Source organism: Centroberyx gerrardi, chromosome 18 (genome assembly GCF_048128805.1).
Source record: "Centroberyx gerrardi isolate f3 chromosome 18, fCenGer3.hap1.cur.20231027, whole genome shotgun sequence".
NCBI classification, from domain to species: Eukaryota; Metazoa; Chordata; class Actinopteri; order Beryciformes; family Berycidae; genus Centroberyx; species Centroberyx gerrardi.
The window spans coordinates 17,938,219-17,949,893 of NC_136014.1; the positions used below are offsets into that span (position 1 = coordinate 17,938,219).

Consider the following 11,675-nt stretch of genomic DNA (forward strand, 5'->3'; position numbering starts at 1 on the left):
AAAATCTCCGCTGTTTTCACAGGGATGATGGGAATCTCAGGGACTTTCCCTACGGCAGTGAAATCATCCGCCTTTCCCGCTCCTTTAAATACCCCGGCTCATTCCTCCGCCCTGCTAGGGTTCCGATAAAACAGCTGAGACGTCTTGTGTTTGGCAACAGTTGTCGTCTAAAAGGTGTAATTAGCTCATGAAAAACTGTATTTACTGTCAAGGCCGCTAAACTAATGGACTTGAGGTCTGGCTGTTTGGAGTGTAAATTGGACCTTAATATGGTGGTTGACATGCTGCATTCCTATACGAGAGAAATGCGTAGGTTTCCTTACTCTGGGTTGCATCCATAGGTTTCTTTAAGCTTTGATAGTCCAGAGTGGAAGCTGAGGGTTTCTGAAAGTACGAAACAAGAGTTTGTGAAAATGCCATTGTGAAATAAATCCTTGCAAATTCTCAGAAATGTCTCAGCGGTGACAGAGAGCATCAGAATAACGACTCTGGACTCAGTCTCTGGCTTCTCAGGCAGATCGAATTTGTCTTTATCTCCTTAAATATACATGTAGTATTTTTAAGGAAATCTGTATTTTGGGGGCTTCCTCAAGGGTGTCGAAATCCAAAACGCGGCCCTCTCTAACTATTTCACCATTCGCTTTACTACAGGGAGGATCCTGTAGCCCTGTGCTCAGCACTCTTCGCAGAGCCCATGTCTCCTGACTGGTGCAGCCCATCCAGAGCTCTTAATTTACTGGTCATCAGGGTCTCTTCCTCTCGCTGCGCCTCCTCCCCTCGTGTCTGTCCCCCTCTGTCTCCCCCGTCAGTCTCGCCCTCATCTCCCATCGTCTCCCGTGCTATTTATTCCCATCGCTAGGAAACGACTGTGCACAAAGCCCGCACTGTGTCCCGTGGCTTTTTTAGAATAGAAATTCAGTCTGTTGCAAATGGAAACGCTATGATTGACTGGGCACAGCCTGCACAGAGAGAAATGAGGAATGCCAGCAAGAGGCACAAATTATCCACGGCAATGATGGAGAAATATTATTAATGAAATATAGATGTGAATTATGTTCTAAAACAAGCTCTCCGGACATATGGCTGCGGTTTTCAAACAGCAGATATTTTTGGTCCAAAGCGACCATGTGAAGGAGGCTGATGATGAGATTGTGTGTTTATTTTGAACTGGTTGGTGCCAGTCCAGTAACGTCATTCTGATGAAAGTCATGGTCTGTCACTGGCTGCATTCTCACTGTCCTGTTTGCAACCATTCTCAAGCAATTGCGAGTAAGAACAATTGCTTGAGTAAGCTAGGAAAATACTTACACTATACAATACAATACAATGCTGGATATTGACATTGCAAACAACGGCTTCAGAATGCATGCCTTTGTTGTGAAGGGTCAGATAGTTTAATATTACTGTTTATGAGGTTGATTTTTTTTTTCACAATTGCAATAGTAAAAAAAATGCTACAGTGAAAACAAGGCAGTTGTTTCATGTCACCTTTGATCTTTGTTGTGGTGCTTCAGTTATGCAAATCATTGTATGATTCATCTTAACCTCTGTCATTAACTCGACTCTCTCAGTCATCTTATTCTACCTCCTCCTGTCCTCCACTCCTCCTCTCCTCTCCTCTCCTCTCCTCTCCTCTCCTCTCCTCTCCTCTCCTCTCCTCTCCTCTCCTCTCCTCTCCTCCCCTCTCCTCTCCTCTCCTCTCCTCTCCTCGCGTCTCCTCTCCTCTCCTCTCCTCCCCTGCCCTCTCCTCTCTTCATACCCACCCAGTGCTCGGGTTAGTGCCAGGCCTTTGTTCCCAGCCCAGGCAGCAGGCAGGTTGGACAGGATTCTGAAGTAGCTAGCTGTTTCTGCCTGGGCCAGCTGGAGTCCTGCCAAGCACAGCAGGAGTTTCTACTCTCCTCTGTTTGATATTTACTTTACCGCCTTTACAGGGGAACCAGTGCGGGACCAGACAGACACACTGACACAGACCCGCGTCAGTGGTTAAAAGGACTGTGTGTGCATAGGCGTCTCTTTCTACCACACCTTTGCTAAACTCTATAGTCTACACCTGGGCTCCCGGGAAAGATTTGTTGTGGTTCCCACTACAGGGCCAATGGGGTTTATGAGGTAGGGTTGCTGGGATAGAGATGGGCTGGCCCAGACAGAGCAAGTGAGACATTGTGCTGTGTGTGTTTGCGTGCGCGCATTATGTATTTGCATGTGCGTGTATGTGTATATTGCAGGAGTAGGAGCCAGTATAGAGTTACCGGCCTGAAAGAGGGATCAGAATAGAATCAGGGATATAAAGGGTGTAAAATTATCGGCAGAGGAATGCAGGAAAAAGAAAGGGCACAATATATTTGGCATAGGTTACGGCTCCTGTGGGGATAATGGGGCGATGGCGTGAGAGCCGGTGTTTACCTGAGGAAGAAGCCTCTCTCTCTCTCGCTCTCTCTCTGTCTCCCAGGCAGGGTGATGCTGGACAAGTGCCTAGCTCCAAGTCTTTGTTGCTAGCAGGATATAGCATCCCCTTCCCAGTGAGAAGCCTCTTTAGCTCCCAGCGGAGATCCTCTTTGTGTTGGAGTACAAACTGTGTTTACCAAGCGAGGCACGGCACGGCACACAGAAGAACTGACTCAAATGTACAATAGATGGGATAACTGAGCTATGCCAAGTGAACAGCAAACAAACAGACATCATGAGTCAGCTGCAGAACTGAATGTTGATAGTGAATCATTCGTTTTGCATACCCACTTATTCTTATTCAGGATCGCCAATCCATCAAAGGGCTTTAAAACATAGACAAACATGCTCACAGGCAATTTAGAGTCTCTAATCCACTTGACTTGCATGTCTTTGGACTGTGGGAGGAAACCCACACAAACACGCAAACTCCACACAGAAAGGACCAGGGCCAAGATTCAAACCCAGGACCTTCTTGCTGTGAGGCGACAGTACTAACCACTGAGTCACCGTGCCGCCCCAGTGTCATCTTACATCGATGAAAATGTTGTACTACAGCATATTACAGTATGAATTCTGGAATCCCACCAATAACTGGTGAAGCTCTGCAGTGAGGAAAAGCTGTTTTGTAGGCGGTCGAGGGCTGACATGCAGTGTGTGTCCGCAGGGCATCGTCAGAAGCTCGAGGATCCCCCCAAAACAGGCCTGTTCTCAGACCGCCTCAGTGAGCTGGAGAGGATACGCCAGACCACCATGAGGGTGACTGTGCCCACTCAAGCCCCCCGGCCGACCCTCAACGCTGGGCCCAACTCCTTCAACCCGCAGGGACAGACGCAGATAACAGGTGAGGCTCCCAAACGCAGCTTTTACCTGAGACACATTACGAAATTCAAACAAGGGGCGTCCTGGTGGCTCAGTTGGTCTTACTTCTCTCTCTTTCTCCCGTCTTTCCTGTCTTTCTCTGCTGTTTCTATCAAAAACTAATCTTAAGAAATTAAGAAATTCAAAAAGTGTAGCCTTAATACTACTGCTTTGTTTTCACTGTCCCATTTACAACTATATTGCAGCAGATAGGTAGCAGGGTGGTGTAGTGAGTAGGGAGACTTGAGAGCAGGTTCAAGCCCCATGACTGCAAGCACCCACCCTGCTGAAGTGTCCTTGAGCAAGACACTGAATCCCTACCAGCTCCAGGATGGCTTCTCTATAACTGACCGTGACCTCTGACCTCCCTGTGGAGGGGCCAAGAGAAGAGAGAATTCCTCCTTCTGGGATCAATATGGTATCACAAGAAGAAATTATATGGTTAGGAGTCGATAGTGCTTCATAAATGGAAGTTGCCTCCAACACTTTAATCAAAGTGCTGCGCCCTTGTTGAGGAGAGTCAGGTAGTTTATTTTGCCATAGGTTTATATTGCAAAATGCTTTCACTGTACAACCATTTGCAGTAAAATCAATTTCCATGCTGGAAACACAGCCCATTTCAGCTATCAGGAATGTCATAAAGTGATACCGATACCTGTATATCATTTACCTTTACTGCATATAACAATTTCTGGTAAACTCACAATAACTGAATGTGTATTCCCCTTATATTCTATTTACTTTGCATCCAGAATCAAAATGAGTTGTGGGCCCTTTCTGTTGGGTTGCCATGTGATGTTTTAATGAGCCTGGATCCAAGGATAAGAGACACTTAAATCCAAGGATGTAAAGGTTTTTTAAAAAAATGCTGCTACAGATGGTGTTTTGGCATTTTTGTTTTGTTTTTTCACTACATGCCTTCTGCATCCAAGAGTAATTACTTAGAAAATCCTAACACATCAGTAGTAGAGAATAGATTTAGGATGGCGGAAAACATCTGCGATTACCACCACTCTGTTTCCATTAAATGTGTGGTACTGATCAGAACAATGTCCTATAGGGTATCAGTGAATGAGTCAGTGCCGGCTGAGCCACAGACTGAGCAAGGGAACGTTTACATAAGGTGAAATGTCATACCCCAACGGGAGCCATGTGCACATCCTGACGGGACCATTGGTTGTGCCACAGAACAGCCAGCGCCGTATGTTAGATTGCCTCTGGGATCATCTGTCTCTCTCTAGATCTATCAATCTACATCCTAGAAGGTAACACCATCTCTCACGCCTTGGGATGTCTGCTACCTGATAACCCGCGCCTCTGCAGGCTCGTCACAGCTCGTCATTTAGCTCTTAGTTACTCTCTGGCGTTGCTTTGTAGTGTTACTTAGTGGATCATTTGAGGCTTGGTTAAACAGATATCTCCGTAGCAGTGTAGCTGGGAGTAGAGTAAATTATAGACCGGAATGGACATTTATTCCGTGTGAGTGAACTGCTACTCGAGTGTAAATATTTTGAGGTCAAGCCTGAACTCTATACCCAAGTGCAGTGTTAGTTACCGGAGACCGTAAATAATATTAAAACATTTCATCGCGAAATTTCATCATAAAACATCACAATCACAACAGGAGTTATACAATCTTACAGTTTTTCAAACGTGTTTAATGCGAAATACTCTGTTGGAGTGCAGACATGTTGTTAAAGTGCGTGCGGCAGTTATTTTCTTGTGTGTCTGCTGGTGTGTTTACACCCTGGGTGTGTGCCAGCAAGGCTCTCTGTGCCTCAGCTGCAGCACAATGTTTTATAAGGCAAACAGGAAGATCTTCTCTTCAAAGGTAAACATTAGATGTGTCATTACGGAGGATGTTGCATAAGAGGCCCAACTGATACTTACCTCTAAACACAAGCGCAGAGGCACACCGACAGAATGAGACACTAACAACGTCTAGAATTGTCTTTAACGCTATTGTCAGTTGCTATCCATTTCAGTGACCTGTCAATGAATTGGAACATTTGAACCGCACTAGTACCAAACTGGGGTTGCTCAGTTGACACTCCACTGCTAATCATTCTTTCTCTTTCTGTCTCTCTTTCTGTCTCGTTCTCTCTCTCTCCCTCCCCACCAGACCCACGTCAGTCCCAGTCCTCTCCTCCCTGGTCGTACGAACAGACGTACCCGTCCTACCTGAGTCCCATGGCGTCCCCCTCGGTCCACTCCACCACCCCCCTCTCCTCCAGCCGAGCCACGGGCCTGCCTGCCATCAGTGATGTACCTAGACGCTTACCAGGTAGGCTCACTGCTCTACACACTACACAGTGCCTATACTTTTGACCCACCTGACCTACTGTGTGAAACCACCTAGTCTTCCATCACAACTGACCAATCTGCTGCTGGTATCACAAAGACTCTTGCACACATTTTCTTATGTGAGAGAAGCAGGGAAGGAGAGAGAGAGACAAACACACTCACACACAATCACACACAGACAAAAACAGAAACATTAACAAAAACTAGTTCTTTGTACTGTAAACCGTATGCAAAAAAAACACGTATACCCGGTATGCTACTATTTGCCAGAGACTAATACAGGTCTGTTTAGCCGCAGTGAGCTGCTATTAGCTCATTCTCAAATGAACGTGAGGAATGAGGCATGTTGTCAGAGTCTGACTGCCTCACCAAAGAGCGGTTTGGATGGCTTTTTTTAAACAGTGGAAAAAAACGATTGTTTCCTTTTTTCCTCGCTCCAAGCCTTTGATCCCAGAGGAGTATGGGTAATAACAGGCCCAGGGATAATAACAGGCTCGTGACTGACAAATAAAGTGTCTTTATAGCGATATGCCACTCTCACAAGGCATTCTGGGTAATCGCATTAACCAGCCTCTTTGCCATAACAGCAGCATCTGTGTTCCAATTTGTCTCTTTTCCCCCCAATGTGAGCGCTCCTTTAAAATCCCTAAATGTGGCCAGACAAGTTTTCTCCCCCATACACCTGTTTGACTCGCTGCCATATGATTTTTTTTTTCTACCCTGCATTTTTTTTTCTTCCTCTGTTTCCTTCTGCTAACGCACTACACCCTAATTCCTCCTCCGTGTGCCCGGAGCAAGGGTGAGTGATTAAGAGACGCAGCAGTGTGACTGTGCATTAGACAGGGTTTAAAATCCAGCCAGCTGCCTTGTCAACTTTGATTAACTTGGTCTTTCCCTTCAGCTTTCATCTCGGGAGCGTCGGGCTTTGTTCTCCAAGTGACACACGTGCACGTTTGAGCGTGCACGCGTACACACACACACAAGCACAGGCGCAACTCCCCCACCCACTCGCACACCTCTAGCGTTTAATGCCTCCTAAGTGATGTGACTAAGGCTCTCAGATCTCTGGAGATCATGTTGACACCTCGCCAGGCTACACTAGCAGTACCTGTAACAGTATCCAGCCCCAGAACATACCGACAAGTACAAGCAGAAGCCGATATGTATGCTACACTGCAAATTCTGCACACTGCATTTCGCCCCGGCCCGCCCCTCCAACCCCCACACACACACCTTCCTCGCACAACACAACGCGCGTGTTGAAATGTTACAGTTGGTAGGAGCCCGTTCCAAAAGTTCATCAGTCAAGTCAAACACCGAATTCGGAAGTGACGCTCAAGAGTTTGGGTTTGTAAAATACTTCCAAATATTTAGACAATGTGAGACTCTGGTTTCATTTAAACTAATGAAGCTCGATCTGGCTCATCATCACAGGGCCCCTTTGTGCACTAAAATAGGTCCAAATGTTAAGAGCAGGAGTCAGGAGTTTATTGAACAACGGCGTTCACTTCTGAGATCACACTGCTCCTCCACGGCGGAGACAATCACCTACTATTTTGTATGAAAATCAAACAGATCTTGTGGAGAGAGGAAGTTTAAAGGCCTTAATTGGCAGCATATGCTATCTGACGCTAGCGACAAACCCGGCTTCGCAATTTCTCCCTGCGCATAAACACTGCCCCCCCCTTCACCCCCCCCCCCCCCTCCCCTCCCCGCCACCCCCGTCCTCTCACAGCAGACATGGTGACACGGAAGACGCCTAGTGATTTATGATAAGAGCGCCATGGCTGGACTAAACCACTGAGAGGAGACAGGGGGAGGGAGTGTGAGAGGGGAGGACCTCCTATTCTCCTTAAACTCTGCGCCCAGCGCGATGCTCGCCGCAGCCAGTTAGTGGTTTTTGGGTATTTTTTAGGGATGAAGCGAAGAGAGGAACGGAGGGAGAGATGGAGCAGCTTTTTCTCAGCTCTCTCTCTCTCTTGCTCTCTCTCTCTCTCTCTCTCTCAATAGCATACACACACGCGCACATGGACACACACACACACACACACACACACACATACATACACACACACACTGGAGCCGATGGGAGGCGAGGAGAGGAGCCACATCAGAGCTCAGCCCTGCCTCATTATGGATCTCATGGAAACTGTTTCTGCTCAAAGTGTTTCCACATGTGCAGCTCCTGATTCATCCCAACTGCTTTTTTATGTGCATACAGTATTCACACACATACACCCCCCACACACACGTTGCGTACGCACGGCTGCGCACACACGCACACACATATACACACACATTTGCATGCATAAACAATCATACAGATACACATAAACATGCGCCAACACACACATACGGTTATAAATATGCAGAAGTGTAAACATATTAACGCGTACGCACGCTTAGGACTTCACTGATGTGCTTGTTAATTTTATCAAAACTCAGAAGGAGAAGTGAAAAACAGCACTGGACTTGATGAATACACTGACATATTTTAGATAAATGCTGCTCCATAACTGTGCCCACAAAATCCATTATCCAAAGTCTTTTCCTAATTGTTTAACACACAGTTGGAAATATCTGGCTTGAAATATCTGGCTTTCGTGCTCGCTGCTATACAATTCAGTTTACTACTGTTTGGTGTCCCAAGGGACGTATTCGTTAAATTCGATTACTGTACAAGACAAAGTATTTTGTTCGAGTCCAAAGCCACATCTCACATGATCAAGACTGACAAACTGGTAGAAAGAATTAAAATGGAATTGTCGTAATGATTTAGGCTTACATGATGATATCTACTATACTGTCTTAGGGAATACTAAACAAATGAATATGTCTGTGTCTGTGTGTGTGTGTGTGTGTGTGTGTGTGTGTGTGTGTGTGTACACCTGTCCTTAGGTTCGTCTGACCTGAGCCCGTTCCCCGGTCAGTTTGAGCGTCAGTTCCCGGGCCTCTCCTCCCTGACGGAGAGTCGTTTCTCCAGCCCCCGGATGCACTACCCAGCCACCTTCACCTACACCCCGCCCGTCACCTCCGCCATGTCGCTGGGCAGCGCCCATTACCACACCTACCTTCCCCCTCCCTACCCCGGCTCCACCCAGAGCCAGAGTGGACCCTTCCAGACCAGCAGCACGCCCTATCTCTACTACGGCGCTTCCTCCGGCTCCTACCAGTTCTCCATGGTTCCCGGCGGGGATCGCTCACCCTCCCGGATGATACCGCCTTGCACTAGCGCCTCGACGGGCAGCTCCCTGGTGAATCCCAACCTGCCCAGCCAGACGGAGGGCGGGGTGGAGGGCGACGGGAGCCATAGTAACTCCCCCACCGTACTCAACCCCGGAGGGCGCATGGATGAGGCCGTCTGGAGGCCGTACTGAAGAAGGCCGGAGGCGGAAACAAGAAGTCAACTGATGTCATGGTTTGAAAGCACAAAACCTTTTTTTTGAAAAGGGGAATTTTGAGCTATCATCAGCAAAGAACCGTCTCTCCCTTTTGCTTGGAAATTAAGGTTGAGATAAAAATACAAAAAAAGACCAGACTTGTATGGACTTGTCTTCCTGGAATGTGTTTTGACCAAGGCACTACAAAGGGAGTTATTCTCACAGCAATAATGAGAAAGACACTAGACAATTTTGGTTTACTAGGCCCAAGTGGATAAGACATTATTTCTGTTTTATTATAATCCACAAGCTAAGGGATGCTTCACAATATTTGTAAAAGACTGCCTCTTTTGTATAGTGTTTGTATTTCTATAAGGCTTTTTGCAGAGCATGTTTTTGTACTACGACAATATCAAGATGCAAGTTAAGCACTGAGTAGCAAGTGATGAGAGTAACGCGTATGTTACCTTAAGTGGTATGAACAGTAAATTTGCTTCAAACCAATTAATTTAACTTGTATATTGTGGGTGAAACGTTGATGTAGATTGAGGCGTTTTCTTAGGAGTTTTAACTTATAAAGCCATAAATTATGTATTGTATTTGAAACTTGAGTCGAAGAAGTGTAATCTGAATATTTTTGATGCATCTATATGACTAAGTTTAAATTAATTTTTGATAGGTAATTTAAAGAGTGAGAGGTTTAATTTTTTAGTACCCAAAGATTTAAATTGTTTGGAATATGAAATGTAATTTCCAAAGAGTATTGCAACATGTTTCTTCTGGTATAACTTTCAGTTTAACTGCTCCACACATTAAGCGTCCAACATCCTTGCTAGGCGTTGACACACATTTGGCTTGGAATTAAACCTTCGGTATTTATTGAGCAATAACTTGTATTGTGCCTCTTGGCAACATACCATGAAAGAGTACTTCAATGAGGAAAATAATTATCCAGTGGGGAAATTCTGTTCATCTTGATTTCTCTAGTTTGTCTATTCTGACATGCACACAGATACAAGTTTTATATATATATATGTGTATTTTCTTGTGCAGTCCGAATAAGAAGCTTTGTGGTACAAATTATCATAGATTCATACACAGATTGACATGTAGCCCAAAGATGATTATGGTGGTGCCATGCCTAGTGGTGTTCTGCACTCCAAAGTAGCGGGTCAAACCTCAAGGTTCAGTTATTTTATGATACATGACCTCCTCAGGACTGGAATAATCCTTGGGTGATCTGAAGTCCCACAGGCTTGTTATATCTGCACTATGTCCTTTTCATAACCGATGCAGCTGAATGCTCTGTCAGATTATGGAGAAAACATCCCAAGGCTATTATAGCTTTCATATCATGTGTAAAAGATGGCTTTCAAAAAGTTTGTCTTAGTGTCTGACACTTATGAGTACAGTTTTTTGTATTTTTCTCTTTCAGTCTCTCTGAGTTTGAAAAGGAAATATCCCATCACAGTTAAAGACAATAGAGACTGTGACGTTCCTTCCGACATTTATTTATTTTCCATTTTCTGCTTTTGGTGTCATGGTTTACCGAAAAGGGTCGTACCTTCTCACTGCCTAGTGTCATAAACTGTTGGGATGATTCTAGCATTGTGGCACCAGGCCGAGAGGAGTTCAGATATTTCCAATTTGCAATTACAACTTTGTGAGATTTAAAAATGCAAAAGAAAATGTTGGAGTAAAAAAAAAAGTGCACAAACAAGGTGATTGGATGCAGCTGCTGGCAGCAAACTGGTAACCGAAAAATATGGGAGACTTGTGTATGTTTGTTTCATAAAGCACTTATTTCTTGTTTTATTTCTAGCAGCACTTGCGGCTGGCTGCCAGCAGGGCAGTGGTTTTGGTCCTCAGTGCAGTTGTAACGCCACTGGAGTCACACACACACACACACACACACATACACACACAATGGATAACACTTGGCTAAACAGGCCATTTACATTGGAGTTGAATCTGATCTCATAAGGCAGTTGGCATTTGTTTGAAAAAAACATTTTGTGCTTTTATACAATATGATATTCAGTGCATGTAGGTAATATAATAACCCAATTTTAAAAAGCTGAGAAAAACATGGCCCTGTCCAAGGATCAAACTTCAAACTTTTCATTGAAGGTTTGCACGCAGTGCCTCTCTTCCACTCTGCAGAGGATGGTCTGAACTCGGCTAATGGAATTGAACATGTCACACTACATTTCCCCTACTGCTTCAGCCCAAAGGAAAAGCATTTTTGCTATTACAGTGTAACACGAGAAAGCAAATAAAAAATCTATTAGATTGTTGCAATTTTATAGCTTTTTACCAATCACAAATTTATTCAGTGTCTCCACGGTAACTATGCACATCTGTTGGAATTTATTTCATCTCCTCTTTGTCTTTCCAGAGTTTGAACAGGAAATGGTATTTTAAGACTGTTTACACATCAATGCAGCACTGACATCCCATTATGTCCTCATCTGCTTTTGTTTGTGTTCGGTTTGATTTTTCTTTTTTTTTTACATAAAACAAGATACTTTTGCCCTTGGGTGAATGTTGCTTACAAACTGTCATCAAAGATGCTGACCTTGTATTATTTAATGATCCAACATGTATGATATCCAGGAAACGTACTTTACCCCGCTCTTATGTAAACTTCTTTACTTGTTATGTCTATTGTTATGCTTCTTCTCT

At 44.8% G+C, this 11,675-nt stretch overlaps 1 protein-coding gene across 3 annotated transcripts in view; it reads left to right on the top strand.

Moving 5' to 3' along the window:
• runx2b (RUNX family transcription factor 2b) overlaps positions 1-11,296 on the top strand; it is a 41,099-nt gene extending 29,803 nt beyond the window's left edge. For all 3 annotated transcript variants that reach the window (XM_078289845.1, XM_071923342.2, XM_071923343.2), the window contains 3 exons: positions 3,113-3,289; positions 5,429-5,590; positions 8,509-11,296. In XM_078289845.1, the coding sequence (XP_078145971.1) occupies positions 3,113-3,289; positions 5,429-5,590; positions 8,509-8,987 (818 nt within the window). In that variant the 3' untranslated portion in view covers positions 8,988-11,296. The remainder of the gene's footprint in view (positions 1-3,112; positions 3,290-5,428; positions 5,591-8,508) is intronic.
• The last annotated feature ends 379 nt before the right edge of the window (positions 11,297-11,675 follow it).